Source organism: Natator depressus, chromosome 12 (genome assembly GCF_965152275.1).
Source record: "Natator depressus isolate rNatDep1 chromosome 12, rNatDep2.hap1, whole genome shotgun sequence".
NCBI lineage: Eukaryota > Metazoa > Chordata > Testudines > Cheloniidae > Natator > Natator depressus.
This window is the reverse complement of record NC_134245.1, coordinates 8,554,831-8,577,978: the sequence shown is the minus strand read 5'-3', so window position 1 is coordinate 8,577,978 and position 23,148 is coordinate 8,554,831. Positions and strand designations below refer to the sequence as shown.

Below are 23,148 nucleotides of genomic sequence, written 5' to 3'. Positions count from 1 at the left end.
TCTTCTGTTATCAGTGCTAGAGAATAGCCTCAATTTTTGCAACTGGAACTTGGTTTTTTGCAGCTGACAAGTTTCTGAGATCACCTTTTAAATAAAATCTGAATAACTGACAATAATTGGAAAGGTTTCAGAGTAGCAGCCATGTTAGTCTGTATCTGCAAAAAGAAAAGGAGTGCTTGTTAGTCTCTAAGGTGCCAAAAGTACTCCTTTTTTAATAACTGGAAAGGGGGATCTCTTTACAGAATTACCTCCTATTGAAGTAATAGTCCGTGAACCCTTTCTTATACTTATGGCTTCCATACGTTAAAGCTTTGTATCTGTTTGGAATTCATTTTAGCGTTTTTGTTTTGTCCCTGCCCGTAGCTGGGTGTATCTTCTCCCCAGCCATGTCCCCTTCTGAGCAAGGAGAATGAACCTCAGTGCTCCAAATAATCCAGTAGAAGTAAAAGAATATGGCTAGTGGGTGATTCGTAGGTGCTCAGATAGAGACTCACGATGGCTGCTAGCAGCATGAAATCATTTATAGGTATATGGATGAACAAATAGCTTAGCACTTCACTTATTATAGTCAATAAAAAATATTTATTCTTTCCATCACCAAGCCCTTCAGCGCTTTTGTGCCTGTTCTCTTAACCGAATCACAGGGGCTCAAGGATGTGGTGATCTTAACTGCGGAGTATTTCTGTAGAAAGGTACAAAAAAAGCAGTTCAGTGGAGCATTTGAACCTGCTGTTCTGTACCTACTGGCTCGCTACTGTGCAGTGGGAAGATTCTGAATGGCTCTTTCCTGTGAGAGAGAGACGGTGGGTGAGGTAACGTCTTTTGTTGGACCAGCTTCTGTTGGTGAGAGAGACAAGCTTGGTCCAATAAAAGATACGACCTCACCCGCCTTGTCTTTCTAATACCCTGGGGCTGACATGGCTCTAATAATTCTGTTTCCTGTTGGAAGATAGATGAGGCCTGGCCAGTTCCAGGCCTAGAAGTGCCAAAATAAATAGTGAGCAAAGAGAGTAGATCTGTGTCCAGAACACTTACTGACTCTAATCCCACTCCTGTTTCCTTCCCGTTGATTCCCTCTGTCACTGTGATGTCATGCAGCTGGAAGGCATAAAGAGTCCCTTCCTTCACAGCCCTGGAGAGTGCACACAGGAATGTGCTAACAGTGGACTGCCCAATCGTCCTCTTATGCTCGTCCCATTGGGACTAAGCATGTCACTACTTATGCGAGTGGGTGCCACAGACCTGGCTGGTTTATGCTTTTTCCCAGCAAAGTGATGAGGTCAGCTCGTATAGATGGTACTAGTATGATTGGAGAGTTCTCATCCAGAGGGGAAAATGCGGGGGAAAGGGAACTAAAAGCAGGATATTCTTTCATATCCACAGACACGCACAGCTTCCCCAGAACTTAAATCAAGTGGGTCTGATCCTGCATTTTTGTTACACAAATGGAATTCTGCCTGAAGTCAATGGAGAACTGAGTATGAGGGAGAACTTGAGTATTTTGCTGAAACAAAATGAACTAGGTGGTTGGCGCGTATAAAGAAAAATAAATCAAAGTATTGTGCAAGCTGTTCTGCTTTAAAAGTCTTCCTTTGTTTCCAGGATGGGGAGGTGGAAGGCCATCCCGTTTGGGCATTGATTTACTATTGCATGCGCTGTGGAGATTTAATCGCCGCTTTGCACGTGGTGAATCGGGCGCAGCATCAGCTGGGCGAGTTTAAAACCTGGTTCCAGGAGTATATGCACAGTAAAGATAAAAGGTATTGTGACCTGGGAAAAATCTATGTGCTGTGAAAAATCGCTATGGAATAAGGTTAATGCTTTGGGAGGAAAATGAAACCCTGAGGTCTCTTCTTGTGAAAATGGCTGGCTAATATGTGCATTGCCTATTTAATTTTACACATACGTTTTTCACATTTTTAACTCATGGCTTTGAAGTCTAGAAACCTCCACCGAGAGAGAGAGAGAGAGATTGGAAAACATGCAGGAATTTACACTTCAAAACTAATTTACTAGTGTTAGCTTCAATTTTTTAATGTATGATCCATTTTCTAGATCAGGGTAGGATATTGGACTTGATAGATCAAAGATCTGATCTGCTATCTTAAACCCTATATTTTACTCTTTGCTGTGACTGTTTTCACACGACTAGCCATGCAGCAAAGGAAACTGGTATTTTTTACAGGATGAACTGGGCCTTGTAAAGGGATTCAAGCCTCAGCTCTGACTCTGTCTGTTCTCCCTCTCATATACCCCCTCCCTCATCACTTCACAGAGTGAAGGTGACTTAGAGCTAGTCCTGCTGGAATTTGTGAGAACTAATCTGTTCTCTGTGAGCCCAGAAGAGCTGGTAAGAGTGACCCTGTGTTGGGCTGCTGTCCAGGACCTGGGGAATCGAGAGCATGGGGAAACCAGGCAGAGGTCAGCATCACCGCTGGGACTTGAGCCCCTTAGGGTCTGTCTACACTGCAACTAGACACCCACAGGTGGGCCGTGCCAGCCGACTTGGGCTTGCAGGGCTGGGGCTGCGGGGCTGTTTCACTGCAGTGTAGACTTCGGGGGTTGGGCTGGAGTCTGGGCTCTAGGACCCTCCCACCTTGCAGGGTTCCAGCCAGAGCCCGAACGTCTACACCACAATTTCATAGCCCCATGAGCCCAAGTTAGCTGGCCCGGGCCAGCTGTGGGTCTCTTATTGCAGTGTAGACATAACCTCTGTATCTCACTCCCCCTTGTGACAGAATTATTAAGACAAATTAAGGCCCCAGTCCTGCAAATGCATTGAGCCCAATGGGACTAGTTGTGTGTGTAAAATTACTCAAGTGCATACGTTCTTGCAGGATCAAGGTCTAAAAGAATAAATATGAAAAATGCTACAACTGCCATTAGTCAAGTTTTCTATTTCTTTCTTGCCGAATGTAGATTGATTCATAGACTAACCTGAGTCTCATAAAGTCTGAAACAGTGCACGTTATAGCATTACTGTTCCAGAAACCTTGGTGACGACTCTATCATTGTTTCTATTACAAACATTTTAATATTATATGTTAGGTTTGATTTTTTCTGACTTTATTACAGCTATAAAAATGTGCTCTGGCTACAGACTTGACAAACGAGAGCGCATTTCATTTTCATTGCTTTGACTCTGTTAGGTTTTTCTCCAAGGAAAACACGTCCTAGAACACATTGTGGTAATATTTAATGATAAAGATGAAACAGTGCCCCCATAAAGGGCTCGATACAACAAATTCTTACTTGCTTGAGTAATGTTTACTCATCCAAGTATTCCCATTGACCTGTGTGACTGATGATTGCTTAAGTGAGAAAGGTGATGTAGCCTCAGGCCCAAATAGTTGATACCCATGTTACGTAATATAAACACATTCTTAAAACTGCTCCTTCTAATTTTCCATTTTGGTGTTTTTTCAAAAGTCTTTCCATTCATTTAATGTGTGTGTGTGTATGTATATGTGTGTGTTAGCTAATTTAAAGGGGAGAAAAGTGCTTTTTACATGTTATGTAAGTGATATTAGTATTACTAGGGCTGCAGGTTTCTGTTCATAGAATCTCAGGGTTGGAAGGGACCTCAGGAGGTCATCTAGTCCAGCCCCCTGCTCAAAGCAGGACCAATCCCCAATTTTTGCCTCAGATCCCTAAATGGCCCCCTCAAGGATTGAACTCACAACCCTTGCTGTGGTGGTGAAAGTCAGATACTATGACTTCTCTGTTGCCGTAACTTCTGCATGGGAATGCTCTGTGTGGGTCATCCCACTGGCCCCGCCCTCACGCCGCAGAGTCGGCTTCTGTGTCCTGTTGTCTCCCCACTCTGGGTGTTGCAAGCTGCTGTATGGGGTCACAGCACCGCTCAGGTTTGGCCCTGCCACCCCTCTGTCATGACTGCTGGGAGCGGTGGAAGGCACCTGGGCGAAATTTGAGTGAGTGGCGTTGCGGCCTGGTGCACTCCCTCAAATTTGGCCTGGCCGCCCCTCCATCATGACGGAAGGGTGGCCGGGGCAAACCTGAGTGGCGCTGCAACCCTGTGCGCCAGGTCACAGCACCCGGAACGGGAAGCCAGGCACAGCCCAAAGGTGACTGTGAGGGAGGGCTAACTCTCCAGTGCCCCCCTCCCCTCCTTGGGCCATTACCAGGCCAGGATTAGGGTTGCAGAGTCAGCGTGGAGGGGCTGCTACGGTTGGTCAGTGTCCCCGCGGTGTGGCTAGGAGGCGGCAGTTGCAGAAGAGGGTGACGCTGGATTGCGAGGATTTTGAAGAGGTATAATTGAATTTCGTTTGTCAGGGCATTTTTTTTATCAAAACTCAGAGTGGTCACTAAACTTTTACTAAATTTACCGTGACCACTCCATGATTTTTCACCATGACAAATCTGCAGCTCTAATGCTTATTTATTTGCAATCATAAGTGGTAAGCGCAAGGATTGCCTTGCAATGTGTGGTTTCAGAGTAGCAGCCGTGTTAGTCTGTATTCGCAAAAAGAAAAGGAGGACTTGTGGCATCTTAGAGACTAACCAATTTATTTGAGCATAAGCTTTCGTGAGCTACAGCTCACTTCATCGGATGAAGTGAGCTGTAGCTCACGAAAGCTTATGCTCAAATAAATTGGTTAGTCTCTAAGATGCCACAAGTCCTCCTTTTCTTCTTGCAATGTGTGTTTCCCAAACAGATATTTACTTGCGTTTCACTCGTCCCTGTGAACCTGTACCCTGCACGTGTTTATCTGTTTCAAAGTGTTCTAACAGGGAGAAGGTTGGAATTTGTAGGTGTTCCAAGACTTCTTGTATAATCATTTGGTTTTATTTTTTAGATTGTCCCCTACCACTGAAAACAAGCTTCGCCTCCATTACAGACGAGCCCTGAGGAACAATACAGACCCTTACAAAAGAGCTGTTTATTGTATCATAGGCCGGTGTGACATCGCTGATAACCAGAGTGAAGTTGCTGACAAAACAGAAGATTATCTTTGGCTAAAGGTAAGTGTGATTTCAATACTAGGATTCAATAGGCCACATCCTCTCAGCATTGGTCCATTGACTTCAGCGATCTTCACTGAGGTTCATTAGATGAGGATCTGACCTCCGTGTACTTATAGCTATTGGAAGGTGAGGAAGGATGGTTCTTCCTCCAGCATTACACACAGTTATTCTGCCTCCCAGTACATTCCAATCTTAAGTCTTTCTGCTGCATTAAAATGACATGGTTTACGGCAGTTGTGGTGGCAAAATGGTGACAGAAACCTGTCCCAACTCCAGTCTGTCATTTCCCATGGCACCAGAGCTGACATTAGTGTGAAGGCAGCTTACTTATCCTCTGCAGGAAGAGAGTGGCTCTCCTCACTCAACAGCAATTCCCTTCAGCTGATTAAGGAGCATAACTAACTTGTTGCAAAGAGAGTCCTTTACAGTTCATCCTTCCTGGATGGATCTTGGCTGAAATGTTGGCCTGGGAGTTGAGAGAAGAAGAAAATGTGAATAACTCTCTACAGTGTTGGGGGTTCCACGGAGGGAATATGGGTAAATATTGGTCATTAGGGTATTTCCTCCTCCTACATGGAAGCCAAGGAATTAGAATAGCGAGTTTGCCTTGTAAATGCAAAATGTTGTCATTATTATTGGTGGCTTGTGCCCCATGGATTTCATTTGATTGCATGCACAACTGTGAAGAAATCGTTAGGTGTGTCGAAATAGAATTCTGTTATTCTTCTTTCTCGTCTCTTCGTGCTCCAGCAGTTGATTTAACGTAGGTCCAGTGTCTGACTGCAAGTGGCTGCTAGTCCATTGGCCAGCTCCTGGAAGAGCACTTTTCAGTTGCCTCCATCATGCAGGAGACAGTTACCTAAAGGTCCGTGTTTCCCCTTTTTTGTGTTTAGCTGAACCAGGTGTGTTTTGAGGATGATGGTACCAGCTCCCCCCAGGACAGGTTAACGTTATCGCAGTTCCAGAAACAACTACTTGAAGACTATGGTAAGGGAGCTTTTGTGGGACTGACTCTTCGGCTGGGGTTCAACCTCTCTGCTTAAAGTACTTTCTACTTCTTATGTAAACTCTAAAATCCACTTCAGCTCCCCAGTTGCTTACTTCTGAGTCTCTGAGAACCCTCAAATACAGCGAGTCCCGGAGAGGACTAGCAGATTTCATAAGAACTGCTGAATGGATCATATGCCTTGTCATCAGTCCAGGTAAGTAACACCCATACGCTGTCCAGAGCAGGAGTCCCATGTGTTGTGTCTGTTCCAAATTGCAGATCGTTTTCTCTCTTCCTGGGTCTGCTAAACTCTTCTAGTAGAGCTGCCCGTTGTTGGAATCAAGGGAAGAAAATGGAGTCTCTCTCGGTCGCAGGAATGTCTTTCTTTCCAACATTTGTCTGAACACTTGAACCCCTGAGTTCCTGTCTGTAGATGACCCTACCAAGTCACTCACTGAAGACTCAAACGAGTGAATATGGCAGGAGCTTGGCCATATAAATCGTGGTCATTTCCACTTTGGAATGTTTGGGGAGTGGGCGAGCGGTGAGGTGAGAGTGTCCAGTTCCTCCCCCGGATGCCTGTATTCAAAAATCATCTGGTCATTCTGACTGCTGAAAAAATACCGGGCTTGATTCTCCACTGCCCTGTACTTTTATCGTTTATACGCTCGTACAGTGAGTGCAGAGAGAGTGTAAACAGGTACCAGTGCTGCGAGTGGGTGGAGAATTCTGATTTGGTGGTGTTTTGCACTTGCTTTGCACAGGGGTAAATGTGGACACGAGGTTCAGGACAGTGGAGAATCTGGCTGAATTGAGGCATCTTTGTCAGGAGGGAGAAGAGGGACTCCTTTCATGATGAGTAACTGTGTTCCCTTCTGCTGCTGCAACCTTTCATGATGTACATGCAATAGGGCAATTATAGATAAGCCAGAGATGCGTGATTAGATATTCTGTTTTGTCTTGTGTGTTTATTTCCACGTGGAGTGAGTAAGCGATGGTGATATACGGTGACAGAAAGCACCTACTGTCACAGATCCCAGTTGCAAAATCATCTTCACTTACATGGGTATGTTTCTTTCCTCAGGCGAATCGCATTTTGCAGTGAATCAGCAGCCTCTTCTCTACTTCCAAGTATTGTTCTTGACAGCACAGTTTGAAGCTGCAATTGCTTTTCTCTTCCGGATGGAGCGCTTGCGTTGTCATGCTGTTCACATTGCTTTGGTCCTCTTTGAGTTAAAGCTGCTCCTGAAATCTTCTGGGCAGAGCGCACAGCTGTGTAAGTCCTGCATGCTTCCCACTACCATTCGGCCCTGGCCTTTAACCCTGGAGAGACTGCAGGTGGACATATCCATCCTAACCCATCATTTGAACCAACAGTGAAACATGCCAGCGTTCCCTAAGGGTTAACCATGTGGGTCTGTTTAGATATTCACAGAGTGAGTGAGTGTCTTGGATGAAACACTGCTTTGATCTTTGGGTTAATGTAGGATGGTGCCAAAATGTCTGATGCTAAGAAATCTTGTTTTGGTCCATGTTATTTCCAATGTCACAGTAAGTCATGAAGCTGGCGACCCTCCCGGCATGAGGCGCCTTAATTTCGTTCGCCTTTTGATGCTCTACACCCGTAAATTTGAGTCAACGGACCCAAGGGAAGCTCTGCAGTATTTTTACTTTCTCAGGTAGGAGCCTGGGTCTAAAATTCAGTGGCACAGTTATATTATGTTAGCAATAACCATAGACTGTCTGTGAAACACACATTTTGTTTCTTTTGTTTTGTTTGTATTTTGCAGGAACGAGAAGGATAGCCAAGGAGAGAACATGTTCTTGCGTTGTGTTAGTGAGCTAGTAATCGAAAGTAGAGAGGTATGTTTGGGTCACCGTTTTCTTCACTTAAAGTGCAATTCACCCCTTTATAGAAGGCCAATTCAAGGCCTTGTGCACTACTTAAGCCAAATTGGCCTGAGACATCTAATTTCTCTCCTGGTCTGTTTCTCTCCCATTGCATGGATCAAGAGAGAACTGATCTATTTCTCAGAAAGGCCGTATGACCATATGTTTGGTGTTAGTTTAATACAGCACCAGAGGTGTTTGCATTTTTATGTATTTATTTTAAATAAAAATCTTGGCTTCACTGAGTGCTCTGTTTGTGGTATACTCAGGACTGCAACTTTAGGCTGCTACCAAGTGTGTTGCAGTAGGTATGCAGTTAATTTCCTTTCTTTCTTATTTTTTTGTGTGCCTGTAGTTTGATATGATTCTGGGGAAGCTGGAGAATGATGGCAGTAGGAAGGTGAGTTGAGAGCATTTTGTGTATATATATGATATGATATATGATATGATATATATCTCGTTCTCTGGGCGTGGATGGATGTGTGTGCATGCACACAAGATGATTTTCCAGTTATTCTCGAGTCAAATTTCTGGCTTTCCTGCATTTTTTCACAGCTAAGGTAATACCATGGTTGCATGCAGACTATTGCTGCAAGCACAAAGTCATTGTGAGCTGCGTAATTGTAAAGGGGTGATGGTTGGCAAGGAGGAAGGCAAATTACAAGGGGTCTAGAATGAAAAGAGGATATAGTTAAAGTATATATCTAAAGAGACACAAGGCATAGTGTGAAATCCTGGCTCTATTGAATTTCGTGGCAAAATTCTCAACTGACTTCAGTGAGGCCAGGATTTCATCTGTTCTGTAATCAACAGCCAAGATTTTGGCGTTGGATTTAGGTTTTGGGTTAAAGAAGGCTTATATAATAAACCAGTAGCTGCACCCATAAATAGCCTGCGAAAATTTTTTTTCTTCTGTTGTTAATGTGGAATATATATATATATACTCATTCGCTTCAAAGGAGAAATGTGTTGCAACCCCTTACAAATCCTTATGACTAAGGAAATGAGGGCTAACATACCAAAGGCATAGCACAAGTAAGTGATCCTGTCTCTCCATACAAATGAAGATGAATATCTGATCAAAGAATCAGTCGTCTTAACTGAGTGATGAATCTTGCTACTGCTGCAAAAAACCCCGAAACAACTAAAATGTATGCACACACCTAGGGTAGGAGAAAATTTGAGCTTTGTTTTTTAAACTGTATACAGTTCTGGAAAATGAATAAAAAGTTTCTGTTCAATGAAGCCCCATTTTTCTTTGTGCTCCTTAGTTTGGAGCATAAACCTAATTCCCTAACATGTTCAGATCTCAATAATCTTGCCTGATGTTTTACACTTACCAGTGTCAAAAAGTACTTTTGATTTCTGACAGAATTTTTCTTTGGACATTTCTCCCCTGTCGGCTTTTATCGGTTTTTAGGCTAAAAGCATCAAGCATAGGTTGCCCTATTTTCTTTTATGCAATGATCTTTCCCTGTGTTTTTCCTTTTTATATTTCTGTGTGTGGTATATTTAGAGAGAGAGGTTTCAGGTTATCTTTAATGATTATTCCTGTTTTCGTGCTTTTACTTGATTCCTTTCAAGTATAACTGTTTGTTTATGAAGACGGTGAGACCAGAATTCAGAACCATTTTTAAAGTAGTGAATCTTTCCAGGAATTTATGTGATCCCATTTTTATACTGCTCCTATGTCTTTCTCAGAAACCTCTGGACATTTTTTTTCTCTCCCTTTTATTTTGTACTTTTTCTTTGTGCTAATAACTCTTGCCTTTCATTTGTCAGCATAACATTTTTGCAACCTGTCAAACCATATATACAACCTTTCCAAAGCCTCTGAAGTGTTATATGCCCAAGCCTTTTGTGTTTCACTGTTCTCCCTGGTGATGTCTTCAGCAAATTAAAATAATTTAGAATTTGACCTATTATGTGGGTCATTTTGAATAAATTAGAAACAGCTGATATTTCCGTGCTCACTCCCCAGTTGGAGAACTCTTCTCTTACAAGAGCTCTTTCTATTTTTAATGTGGCCTTCTTATTTGTTCCCATGGAAATGTACAGTCCATTCTGACCACAACCTGACATGTATACTATTCATTGCCTTGACAGAATATTCCAGGAATTTAAAAACTGTCTGTCTGATTTCAAATGCTTTTTCCCCCTCTTCCTCCCCTTTTGTCTTGTCTCATCAGCCAGGAGTGATAGACAAGTTTACTGGTGACACAAAACCTATTATTAACAAAGTTGCTTCAGCGGCAGAAAATAAAGGATTATTTGAAGAAGCTGCAAAACTTTACGACCTTGCGAAGGTAAATGTGTTCTCATAGCTGCCATCCATATCTACCTATTTCATCTTATTTTAAAACACATCAACATTGATTTGAAGGTTATTTTAATCTCAGAATGTGAACTGTCTTGACAATATTAAGCCCAAATCTTGCTCATCTCATTGCTCAAGCTCTTCCATTGGCTTTACTGAGGTGACTCGAAAGTAAAGCAAAGAGGACTTGGATCTTAGCATCCAACCCATACTGGGATTTAGCTATATAGTCCTTAAGCAGTCTAGGTTCCTGATCGATGTACAATTCACTTTTCGAATAATTGTTTCCATGAGCAAGATTGTTCTAGCCAACAAAGCAATTTACCCAGTGTGTTTTTTTCATATTTAATTGAAATAGCACTTGGAAACAAGGCTAAAACAATAGGGCCTTTATTGCAGTAGGTACACTTATTTTGCTATTGAAATCTATCTGAAGTCAAAGAGAATGGTGCGGTAGCCAGCTGTTTAATAGGGAATGGAATGCCACGTGCTTTTCCAATTTTCTGGTATAACAGATGGCTATCTAACCGGTAATAATGGAGTGCCCAATCTCTGATTTCAATGGGGAGACACTCAGCACCCACAGGATCAGGACTTTTTACATTTTCTTCACAAGGTGCGAGAGCCAGGTTCTGTAACATTGCTTTTTCTTTCACGTCTTTTTATTTAACAGAATCCAGATAAGGTATTAGAACTGATTAATAAATTACTCAGTCCCGTGGTTCCACAGATCAGCACTCCCCAGTCTAACAAAGAGAGGCTGAAGAATATGGCACATTCCATTGCAGAGAGGTAAGACGGGGAGTTGGATGTCTGCAAAGTGACTAGAGTGTACCTGACCATTCCAGTTCAGGTTTCTACACCTCTGACAGTCAATACACTGGAGATTTTCTTAACCTTGCTCATGCTGGCTTGAGCAGTATCCTTATTGATGATTTCAATGGAGAAGGGGCAGAACTTGCCCTGCCCTGCTTTTAATTACTGTATATTACACAAATAGAAAATGTAATCTCGTGTTCCTGGTCAGATGAATGTGACAGAAGCAAGATATATTACCCTTGGTCAGATTAGAAAAGGAGACTTGCAATATCACTGGAAAGAAGGAGGGTGGTGGGGAGAGAGAGATAATCTAAACAGCAGTAAGTATAATTAGTTGTACGTTTTAGAAAGAGAATTTTTAATGAAATTTCCCTAGGCAGATTAGTGAGTAGTAGTTGTTAGTTAGTAGTGCAACCCACTAACTTAAAGTTTGAATTAAGAATAAGCTTTAATGACTGGGGCTGTTCTGAGAGAATTGGAGACCAGATGGAAGTGTTGGAGGTTAGCATCCTGAAAACTTGGTTTTCCAAGAACCAGGTTTGTTTCATTGCTGTTTTAAGAAGATAGCATTGGATTAAAAAGGCAACAGATTTAAACTCAAAATGGATAAGGCTGTTTTACAGAAGATGAAGTGAACCAGTCCTGCCACAAAATGTTATTGAGATAAAGCGCGTTATAGGAATCCAAAAAGGAAGATGTTTATATGAACAGTAAGATTGTCATTTGCTGTTACAGTACACTAACTGGGATAAACGTTTATAAGGGTCTTCAGCCTTCCTGCGCCACCAACTTTCTGGGGTTAGGAGTAAACTGCTCTCATTGGCACGTTGTTGCAAATAGTCCCATTTTTACATCTTCCTTTGAAACATCTGATAGGGGCTGTTGTCAGAGACAGGATACTATACATCATGCTTCTGATGAAGTATGGGAATTCCTGTGTTTCAATAGAGGAAAATCCCCGTGCTTTTAGAAAACTTCTTAATTCTTACCATAGTACCTTCTGCTGTGCAAAAAATAAATAAAATAAACCAAGCAAATCTCCAAGCATTTCTGTCTTTTAAAATGATGTGTTGAGTTTTAGCCTATCTTTGACTTTCTTTACTGAAAAGTGATATTTTCAGGTCACTGTTTCAATTTATCCTATCTCCTGATAGTGAGGGTTAAAACAAGAGTGAAAATTAGTACTATATTGACTTAATATGATATTCAGCAGCCATCAAGAAGAATGAAGCCGATGGTTAGAATTTATGATGTAACAGAATCTACAGTAGCACTTTAATAGCTTGTTTCAGTCTCCATGAGGGGGACTTCTAAACATGACTGTTCTATAGTACTGCTTTACAGCCACACCATCAATGGCTAGGTCAGCCACTTCTGCTTTTTCTCCCCACCTTGTGCTTCCTAATGTTCAGGACACTTGACTAGGCCATGGGTTTCTTTTTCCCATTTAATTATTGTCTAGGGCTTTTCTTCAGCTTATGTATTGTGGACAATGTTTTAGTGACACAAGCAGCACTTGAGCCAGTGATCACCTTCTTGCACCATTTCGCAGAAACAGAGGACATGCCATATACGCAGTAGACCAAATGTCCATCTAGTTTGGTATTCTGTCCCCGCAGTGGCTAATACAAGATGCATCAGAGGACAGATGGTTAAAAGTCTATATAATGCACTGGACCGACTGCACTGTAGTACTGGAGTGGGGAAGAGAAACAGACCCTGTTGGCAATCTGCTCAGACTCTAAAGAATGAGGATTGGTAGCTTTTGTATTTCTGTTCTAAGTAGTATAGCTAGAAATAATATTCCTAAGTGTCTAACCCTTTCTTAAGTCTTACTAAGGTATTTGCCTGAATATCCCAAGGCAGCAAGTTTCACAGGTAACTATGCTGTATAAGCAGTATTTTAGAGATGCTTAGACCACACCTGCCCATCAGATAAATAGCATTCCAGTTTCCATAGCCAGTTGTCACTTGCATATGGAAACATTAGCAATGTAAATGTAAATAAACATTTTATTTGTGAGTAAGAATTAGGAGTGGGAGGAATAATTAAAGTGAGCCAAAGAGAAAGCCGCCAGAAACTCTGTTACGGTTAAGAGAAATGAAAGCTGCCTTTTTGTTGTTAGATGCCTCTGTCTTTTTGCTTCAAGCCTGATCTTCCAAGGAATTGCAAGTTAGGGACTCATGTCTATAAGTGGATGCTGTTTTGCACAGTAAAATTATAAACACTTTTTTTTTTCTTTCAGATATAAAGCTCAAGGGATAAGTACAAAGAAATCCATTGACTCCACATTCTACCTTCTGTTAGACTTGATCACATTTTTTGATGAATATCATGCCGGCCACCTTGACAGGGCCTTTGATGTAAGTTCCATTTGAAGTACAAGACTTACCGATGCCCTTGCAAACCCAAAGCATTTCATGTAACACGACTTAAAACAATAAAAAGGTGTCATGGGATCTTACACTGAATGAGTTAAAAGGTGCAGTGATGATACATGAGTTTAAAAAGTGTATTTCTTTCCTGTAATCTGATCAGGAAGATTTTTTTCTTGAGACAGTTTGTAGCCCCAGACCAAAATGTCCATGCTACGTCAATGAATGGGGAAGCGGTAAAATGCTGTCTAATAGCATTATCGGGTACAATTCAGTTACGTAATGGGGTTCTTTGCAAACATTTCAAAATTACAAACCTGTTACTTAGCATATGGTAGAGAGAAATTACGTTTAAAATCTACTCTTATTCCTGCTCTCCTTTTTGCAGATTATTGAACATCTAAAGCTCGTGCCCCTGAGCCAAGACTGTGTGGAAGAGAGGGTGGCTGCCTTCAGAAATTTCAGCGATGAAGTAAGCAACGCCTTGTGCCCTCAACCTTTTGCTACTTATGCTATTTATGTGGAAGAGCCCTGTAGTTTTGCCGTTTTATAGTTTGTAACTGGAAATATTATTGATCAGGCCCAGATTAATTCCATATTCTAGTCTTTGATCGCAAAGTTTTCCATTACACCACTTGGGCTCCTTCGTGCAGCATTAAGATCAGGCACTAGAAATCTCAGAACTTCGTATCCATTTTGTGGAACAGGATCTGTTTGGAATCTTCCACACCGTGTTTTGTGAGTTCTAGAAAATTTATTTGAAAAGTTTCAACATTTGTATTGAATTGGGCCCTCGATGCTTTCAACAGCCACTCAGCGTGTGAGGGAATGTGGGTTTCTTTCCTTCCAAACTAAAGGAAATTATTACTGGTTTGCAGGCTGCAGCAATTACCCTGGGAGATTGTCCATTGAAATTGACATGCCAGGGGCAAAGCCTCCCTAGCACTTACTTTTGAACATTCTATCAAATGTTAGATGTAATCTTAAAATATATTAAAGAGAATTTTTAATAGCATAATCGTTTTTGGCTGCTACGTGAATTTGTAGATGAAAGGCTTGTGAATGAATGAATGACATTTCCCGTCAAGCCTTAGAATTTATTGATTCCTTCCTGACTCATACATGCGGTAGACTGTTGCCCTAAAGTCACTTCCCTGTAATCAAACTGCTTTAGATTCTAACAGGTGCAAATCCAGCTGAAGAGTTTAATATTGTGGGTCTTGACTCTTTTTGCTTGTAAATTCACCCATCTTCAAAGTACTAGCTGAGGTGGTAAAAGAAGGATTTTCCTACCATTTATTCTATCATGATGGTTAGTGGTAGGATGAAGCATCCTGAGCAGCCTTTACTGTGCTTTCTATCATCTTAGCACAAAAACTAGTATCCAAATGACCACCATGCCCATAGCTAACGCCACAGAATTTTAGGGGAAAAAAAACCCCTCACTGCTGCAGCATAATTGATGGTAGCAGCAGGGGGAATTTTCTAACATTCCATAGCATGGCCCATCTGTAAAGCATCCTCTCTGCCTACCAGTTTCTAATGAAGAACCACAGCCTTTTGACATAAGGGTTAGATCAGAATTTAAAAGAGAAGAGTGTCTGGAGCCATTTGAAAGCAATCTCTTCAGTGTAATACCCGGTTCCGAATACTGAATAGTGGTTGCCTTTGTTGGCCTTTCAAGTCCAGTTCAGTTGATCTCACAACAACATTTTAAGAAAATGTCTTGCTTGGTATTGTCAGCTTGGAAATGAATACAGGAATAGGAGACTGACCAAATGAATGACAGCCTAATGCTCAGGGACTGTGCCCATGCTGATGTGACAGCATTGCTGTCATCTCTTGACTCTGTTTGGAGCAATGAATCATACAGTACTAAGAATGGAAAAGGTACTGTTTTCAGTTTCACTCTTCATGTCCTAGATTGGTAAATCAAGTCTATAGTGTCTTCATGGAAACCTTGGAAATCTGTCCTGTTTAGCAGCAGTTCAGCTGATGTCATCAACTTTTTTCTTCCCTCCGGTTTTATTTCTTTGGATATTTGCCATAAATCAGCGTATTTTGTTTCTTCAGAGTTCATATTCTCCTGCTGCTCATTCCCCACCTGAAGTCACAATCCTCTATTCGTTATGACCCAGTCATCTTCAAATCAAGTTAATTATGAGGTGGCATTTCTCAACACATCCTTCTGTATAAACAACAGATAGTGCTCGGCTTTCTGACCTCTTGTACTAACAGTAATGAGTCCATATTGACCCGCTCTTCATTCCCTTGTGTTTTTTTCTTTGCATAGATCAGACACAATTTATCTGAGGTCCTTCTTGCGACCATGAATATTTTGTTCATGCAATACAAGAGGATGAAAGGCACAAGCCCTGCCACTCCTGCAAGACCCCAGCGTGTAATGGAGGATAGAGATTCGGTAAGGTTATAGTCCTTATCGTCGGTCAGTGATGTTTTCTGAATGCTTTCTTCTTTTGTTTCAAGATTTTGGGTCTCAAATGCATGTAACAATGAACCTCAGATGGTCACTATCTTAGACTGACTTGTTCTTCACTTACAAGACAGCTTGCTTAGGGTATGTCTACATTCCAGATAACCCAGGCTCTTAGCCGGGCTTTAGCCTGTGATCCACACACACAAATCTCTGACCCGGGTTTGGAGGCACTTTAAGCCTCGGCTACCTGACCTGGCTAGGGATGTGCGTTAGAACCCAAGCACTGCGTTGACTGAGGCTTGAGCCTGCCCACTTTGTAGTGAGGATGCAGGCTTAAAAAAAAGGGTAAGGACAAAGATGTATGGGGGCTCAACCCTTTAATGTTGGGAAAGAATGTCATTGTAAATCGCACCACCCTAATTTTTAAAATGTAGTTACATCCCGTACCCGCTCTTATCAAGAAAAGTGTGATAAATTTGCCCATTGATGGGATCTTTATTAGCTATTGTCCCATAACTAATGCACTGAATCCAATGATTGATGCAGTGGATTTGACTGTTACACCGTTCACTGTTAAGAACCTGACTCACTCTCCTCCTGTCATTTAGGTTAATGCTTTGTCCCTGATGTTGCAAAACAGATTTCTAGATCTTGTTTCCATTTTAACCTGAGTGGGGTGGGGTGAGGGGGAGGGATTTAAGGGACCCCACGATCCCAAAACTTCCACACCAAGGAAACATGGAAGGACATTAGGAACATGTAGAAATTACTCAAGGGCAGCGAAATAAACCTCCAGTATGTGTCACTGCAGGGACAGACTTTAAACCGAACTAGAGAGTTTTCAGTATTACTGGTTACGACTGGGACCAGACCTCAAGTCTTTACGCAGGTAAACCTCCCATGGATAGGCCTGAGTAAGGAGTACAGGAACTTGGCCTTTAATTTAACTGGTTAGGGGGAAAAAAATCAATTCCCCCTTTCGAGTTAATAACAACTCAGGTCGTAGTCAGCTTTATTTCCTGTGTTTATCACATACGAGGCAAATACTATCGCTTGACTTGCACATTTCAGTGTTAGAGAGAACCTTTTCCACAATAGATACATTTAAAAGAGAGTAAAGTTTACATTTTTTAAAAATCAAGGTGATAAAGTACCTTTTTGCTTTGATGTACAGTCCATACTTGTCTAGGTTATTTTAACTACAAAACCCAATCTTGCAATAACAATTGTAGCCTAGAGTGGCAGAAGCAAAGAAGGACTTTTAGCAGTTGGGCTGTCACGTCACTTTGAACTTACTCTTATGAGAAGCAATATCAGAATAATGCAAGATAATACCTGTAATATTATCCCAGAACTGGCGTAAGGGTGGAGGAGCGGCAGCCTTAGCTCCAAAGTCCCTTGCTTTTAAGTTAAGCCCTTTCCTTCTACTGTGTGTTTTGTTGTGCCATATTGTGTAGGTTCTGTTTTCTGCCATCTCCACTGAGGTATAACTCCAGCAAGTCCCATTGCAAGGTGCATGGTTCTTCAGGGATTATAAAGCTGATCATTGACAGAATTAGCTGCTAGCTAGCAGGACTTTGCATAAAACGAAATGTATGTTTTCCGGAGCCATTATAATGTCAGCTTCTTTGCTGTGAAGGTGTTCAGTGAGCAGCCTGTGCATTCCTGTGCTATTGCAGTTGTGGACAGCTGCTGATTATTTTCCTTGTTTAAAAATCCTTTTAACTTTTATATTTCAGGCATGAAAGCTTGTTACCTGGCTTTCTAGCCTAGTTATGGCATCGTAGCTATTTGGTGGTGATCAGAGGCACAACTGGATTTCGGTTTCAGTACCATCCCACTTCTGTGCAACAGGAGCTTACTGTTAGACGTTGCAGTGGGCGGTATGGCTGCTGTGCCCTGTTCAGTGGAGTCACTTGTGGGAGAAGAGGACAGTGGTGCTGATCATAGCTCCACAAGAATGAAGACATCTCCCTCCTGTGGAATTAGTTACATTTGCTGGGGGATGTAAAAAAACCACAACTATGGCCACCATCCTCCCCTTCCTTCTGCAAAGAAGGGCTCAGACCCACAGATCTCACCCCTGGGGCATGGAAGGAGAGGTAGTTAATGGCTCTCTAGCGTGCTTCCCTTTCGCCGTACCATGCAGAAACCCCACCGGGGTGGGATGGCTCTGTGGCATTCCAGTTTCACTGTTGTTGGGGTGCTTATTTTTTGGTGGGGGGAGTGGATGAGAGAAGGAAGGGGCCTTGCTCCAGCAAAATCTCGCCCACCCAAATCAGCAGGGGAAGCCAACACAAGTTCCTGTAGAGCACTTCCCCCTCTGCAGATTTGGAAAATACAAACCCGCCCCTCCTGGGGAGAGATTCTAGGGAAAGCTCCTGGCAGCCTGGCTCTTGTCAGCATTGTCCAGGGGACTCGGCAAGATGAGGAGAGGCTGGGCAGCAGTGTAGAGTCAAAGGTTATTCACAGAGAGATCCGTTACCTTCATCAGATCTCTAGAGACCTGCAACTGCCTCCTGGAGCCCTTTAGCTTCTTCAGTGGTAGGGGACCCCCCTCTCGTCGGGAGAACTAATAGGAAATGTCACAAGTAGCACTTCTTGCAGTTTCCAGTCCCCATGTAGGTTATTCCTACTCAGGGGAGAATGGGACTCTGAGTTAGAAGAACCTAATTCTCTTAATCGCCACTTAAATGTGCCCACTGTTGCCAAATAGGGCCACTGGGGTGACCATCTTGAGCCATATTCCAGTGAAATCAGGGGGAGTTGTATAGGTCCATATAGAGTACACAGCAATGGGGATGTGTAAGAATACCACCAGTGGTGGTACGCGTGCGCTTTTTGGCTTTTTCAGTCTTCCTGCTTCCATTAAAATAATAAGCCTCATCTCATCTCTAGCTTTCCTAATGCCAGTTGAAAGCCAAGCTACCTTTTAAAATATTTTTTAAATAGCCAGGTTTTTAAGTAGAGCAATTTTTAGGAATTTATTTAATGATGAAATTAATTGGCATCGTGGATTAAGAAACAAAATCCTATCCAGCCAGACCTGGTCTGTTTGCCAAGTTTCAGTCCGAAACAGATTACAGCAAGCCACATTACGATCTGGGAAAGCATGTTTTTAATGGCAGCGGCAGCTAAACCCTAATTAACACGTCACTGCCATGTAATACATTCGCCCAGTGATTTGCTATTAACTCTTTGGGACAGCTGAAGGGCATGCTCCTGGCAGAGGAAGTGAAAAAGCCACAGTGCATTTTTTTATTTGCAGTTTGTTTGTTTTTTCAAGGCACAAGTGAAAGTTGCGTTGTTTTGTTTCGTTGATTTCTTCCTGAATGTTCCCTAAGGAATTACAACCAATGGAACACCTACATCTCTCGGCTTCTTTTAACCTTCTCCGAAAACCTCCACCCCTTCCTGATGAGTTACTGCTGGGGTTCAGAATGGCTTTTTAAAAATATGTTGACTCCCATATCATCGCCAATGAAAAGATAAGGGGAACAGTAAATGCACTGACTTTAAAGAGGTTTGCTCAGCATTTATTCCCTGCTCCTCAGAGTTAGTATTCATCATAGGAATAATCTCTTGCCTTTCTGTACAGCGCTTTCATCTCAAAGAATCACCCCGCACTTTTACAAACGTAACCGATTCCATTCTACTCGATGATCACTTTGCCCACTGCTAATATGCAGCCCACCTGTGGGGCAAAATGTGGCTGCCCAGCAACTGTGCCCAACAGCTTAGGGAGATTGTAAAAGAAAAATGTTGACGGTGGGAGAAAATGCAGGGGTGATTCAGAGTCTGTGTACAGAAAGTTGTCATCTGATTTGGGATTTGGCTAGGTTACAGAGATTAATATCCCCTATCTCACTTAATAATTTTCCTGCCGTTGCAGAGGCCTCAGGCATTGGTAGCAACCTTCTCCCTTCTGTTCTCTGCCTGAGGACTGAAATGCCTTAGGGTTATGTCTACACCGCAATGTAAACCCAAGGTTAGTGGGACTCGAGTCAGCTGACCCACGTGAGGGAACCCTGGGCTTGAGCATCTACACTGTATTTTAACCCTGTGTTAAGAATTTTCTAACTTGTGCTCGAACCTAGGGCTCTGGTGTCCACAGTGCAGTGCACAAACCCGAGTCGAAGTAACTCTGTCCCACAGTCTCTAGTGCTCCCCCCTGCCCTCCAAAGTATCGTTGGTCTAGCCCTAGGACCGTGCTGCACTGTGGGGAAAAGTTACTGCCCGCCCTGCACGTTACCAGGAAGCAGCTCACTTTGCAAAAGGCTTGATGGGTTCTTTCTCCATTGCAAACCCAGGAAGCTCTCTGATAGTGTGCTTGCAAATTGGTGATCAGAACAGAATGGGTTACCACTGACCTGAGCTGTTATCATGGCTTCCATTTTCAGCAGAATGGATTGCAGATTGTTGGGACAGAGCGGCTAAGGAAGTTGTCCCATGGAATTGTGGGATATTTCCGGCTCATTCCTGGTACCTGAGTCAAGTGGGGCTGCATCTATGCTGCAAAGCAGTAGGGCTCAGACCCTGGGTCCCGGCTTGGACCCTCCAGAGTCTTTGGACCCTGGGTCCGAGCCCTGGGTAGGCACAATTGCAGTGTAGACACAAGGGGAATTAGGCTTGAGCCTGGGCTCAAGCACGGGCTTACGTTTCAGTGTAGACATACCCCCAGTGAAACCCAGGTTACTGGGCTCAACACAAGACTAACTGGGTGAAATTTAATTGCCTCTAATATACAGAGGTCAGGCTAGATGATCTGATGGTCCCTTCTGGCCTTAAACTCTCTGAAATGTATTAAATAACCTACTGTCTCATAAATTGCAATGGGATCTGAGCGACTGCAGATCGTCAGAACCTCGGCTTTGCATCTCCCTTGAGAGGTCACCTCCAGCAATGAATTGCTGCTGCAGTGGTTCAGCCCTGACTCGGCGGGAAGAGTGCCCCCTGTTGAATCACCAGCAGCACCGTTTGCCGCACGTTGGTGTTCTTGGAGGCCTCTCATCGAAATCCTTACTCAGCCCAACCTTGCTTACCTTGGGAGGGATGACCAACAGGATTGCAGCCCCGGATCAAAATGTGCTGATGTATTGCAGCTGTGCCGTCTGGTTTTGTGTAGTGCCCTACCTTTAGAAAACAGAGCTGAAGTCCCTGTGATCCTCCCTTCCCAGGGGTTTATACACATGTTGTTTATATATCACAAGTGGAATAAAATGACGTTTGATCTCCGTATTAAATGAAAATTGTTTAGTATTTTCCTATAATATTATTAATCCAATTTTCCTTACATGTGAGACACTGGATTTATGCATTAGCCAAATGTGGATGCCCTTATTAAATTACATCCAGCCAGGTTCTGTTTCCATTGGCCAAATAACCGGTGTAATATTGTACTGAAAAGGGAGGGTCTTGCCCAGACAGGGTGCCGGGGTGCTGTTGTTACTGACTCCAGTTATACAATAGGGTTCAATAACTCTGCGGTTTGTAAATCCCTGTACCCTGATTCATCCTGCACTTGATTAACCATTGATATGCCCACAACAATCATGGTTGCTTCAACTTCCCAATTCATCCAGCAGACTGAAGAATGATCTTGAGTCTCATTATGTCTCTAAACACAGACTTTTCAGTATAACAATTTAAGGATACTTCATGTTTAGGAGGAAAACCTTACTGCAGGCTGACAAAAAGCCTCAGTTTTCAGCCTCAGATTTATTATGCACAGACTATGGCTAACCTAACCATGTAACCTGAAACATTCTCAAGATCCCAGAGTTGGTTTTTACGCATTTAATTTTTTTAATTCAGGAAATTTAAGAAAAATAGTTTTGGATGCTGCAGCTGCACCTTGGCCACCTTCGTGCACGTATCGTATTTTCTGTTACAGTAGAGGGTGTTAACTTTAATTTAATACCTTTATAGGCCTGATTCTCAGTTACGTTCACTGCTGTGGCAGAGCAAAGGCACCTTACAAGGAGTATAACCCACTCTGCCAGTGTTGGTAAGGGCCTTAGTGTAACAGAGAATGAAGACCTAAATGTATGTGTAGTGTGGCTGACTTCCAGGATCAATAAGTTTGTATTTCCTTTCATTAGTGCTTTAAAGTGTCAATTGTCACATTGCATTGATGTGATTTTTTTTTTTTTTTTTTTTTGCATTTCGTAGTCTTCTTTTAAAGTAGAGAAAAATTTTGATACAGTGATGGAAATCAGTGAGATTGTTCTTGCAGCAGGGTAATACTCTGTTGCTGAAAAAGCCTTTTCTGGAGAAACTTTACATCAATGGGATTTTTAAATGAATGGGTGACTGAACATACTTTTGACAGTCACAAATGAAAATAATTGGATTTCCTTGCTAAACGTGGAGAAGCATTGTCAGAAGAGTAACAGTGTGAAAGAAAGATTATCTGTGCCTGTTTGATTTGGGAGTGTTTAATAAATGAGTCTTTAAATGAACCACTGTTCAGAGTTGAATGGTATTTCGATGGACCTAATTTAAAGTAACCAGTACTTAATTTTTTTATTTCTTAGCAACTCCGATCCCAAGCTCGTGCACTGATAACGTTTGCTGGAATGATCCCTTACAGAACGTCAGGAGACACGAATGCAAGACTGGTGCAGATGGAGGTCCTTATGAATTAGCACAGATGCTTTCAGTTAGAACTGTAGCATCTCCTTCCTGTCATTAGCTCTTTAAGCAGATGGGCCCAGTATCATTTTGTATCCTGTATTTTTGTCAATGAAAATAAATTTCTTTGGTTTATATTTGTTTTTGACATCTTTTTATTTTCACCGATTTGTATTTTTTTATTCGTTTTTTAACCATTGCTTTATAGAAAAACATGCTTTAAGTAAATGGGCTGCCATACGGAGAGAGATGGGGTAGCTGTTATTTTTGGAGAGGTCAGTAAACTACTGTAGAGTACAATCAGGAAGTGACAGAGGAAGGTTTTAATGGCAATGCACTTTTCTCTGATTTGAGCATTTAATAACTGCACAGCTTGGAAATCTTCACCTTTTTGGGCTTCTTTGAAAAATGAAGGTAATTTATAAGTTGAAAATATGTATATGTTCTTTGTCTTACATAAGAGCTGCTGTACATAGCATACATTGTTCTCTTGTGAATAACTATATACCTTTATATGCTGCAGTTCAGCTTTACATAGAATAGGTAGAGTTGGCAGAATTAGACTTTTATTTTTTTAAAGTTTTGATGAATAATATCACTGTTTATTTTTCGTATTTTTAATTTTTATCAATATAAATGTTCACAGTTGCAGGACATTGAGTTTTAAGCACACTTTTCAATTTCTATCTATTTTAAATTTTT

At 42.1% G+C, this 23,148-nt stretch overlaps 1 protein-coding gene across 4 annotated transcripts in view; it reads left to right on the top strand.

Annotated features, from left to right (window-relative positions):
- NUP93 (nucleoporin 93) overlaps positions 1-22,708 on the top strand; it is a 124,959-nt gene extending 102,251 nt beyond the window's left edge. For 2 of the 4 annotated variants that reach the window (XM_074968533.1, XM_074968532.1), the window contains exons 10-22: positions 1,603-1,760; positions 4,818-4,983; positions 5,880-5,973; positions 7,059-7,250; positions 7,527-7,653; positions 7,765-7,837; positions 8,220-8,264; positions 10,054-10,170; positions 10,855-10,973; positions 13,247-13,364; positions 13,765-13,848; positions 15,670-15,798; positions 22,350-22,708. In XM_074968533.1, coding sequence (XP_074824634.1) covers positions 1,603-1,760; positions 4,818-4,983; positions 5,880-5,973; positions 7,059-7,250; positions 7,527-7,653; positions 7,765-7,837; positions 8,220-8,264; positions 10,054-10,170; positions 10,855-10,973; positions 13,247-13,364; positions 13,765-13,848; positions 15,670-15,798; positions 22,350-22,460 — 1,533 coding nt within the window. In that variant the 3' untranslated portion in view covers positions 22,461-22,708. The remainder of the gene's footprint in view (positions 1-1,602; positions 1,761-4,817; positions 4,984-5,879; positions 5,974-7,058; positions 7,251-7,526; positions 7,654-7,764; positions 7,838-8,219; positions 8,265-10,053; positions 10,171-10,854; positions 10,974-13,246; positions 13,365-13,764; positions 13,849-15,669; positions 15,799-22,349) is intronic. The other 2 variants (XM_074968535.1, XM_074968536.1) reach the window with 1 other exon arrangement.
- Positions 22,709-23,148: the final 440 nt, after the last annotated feature.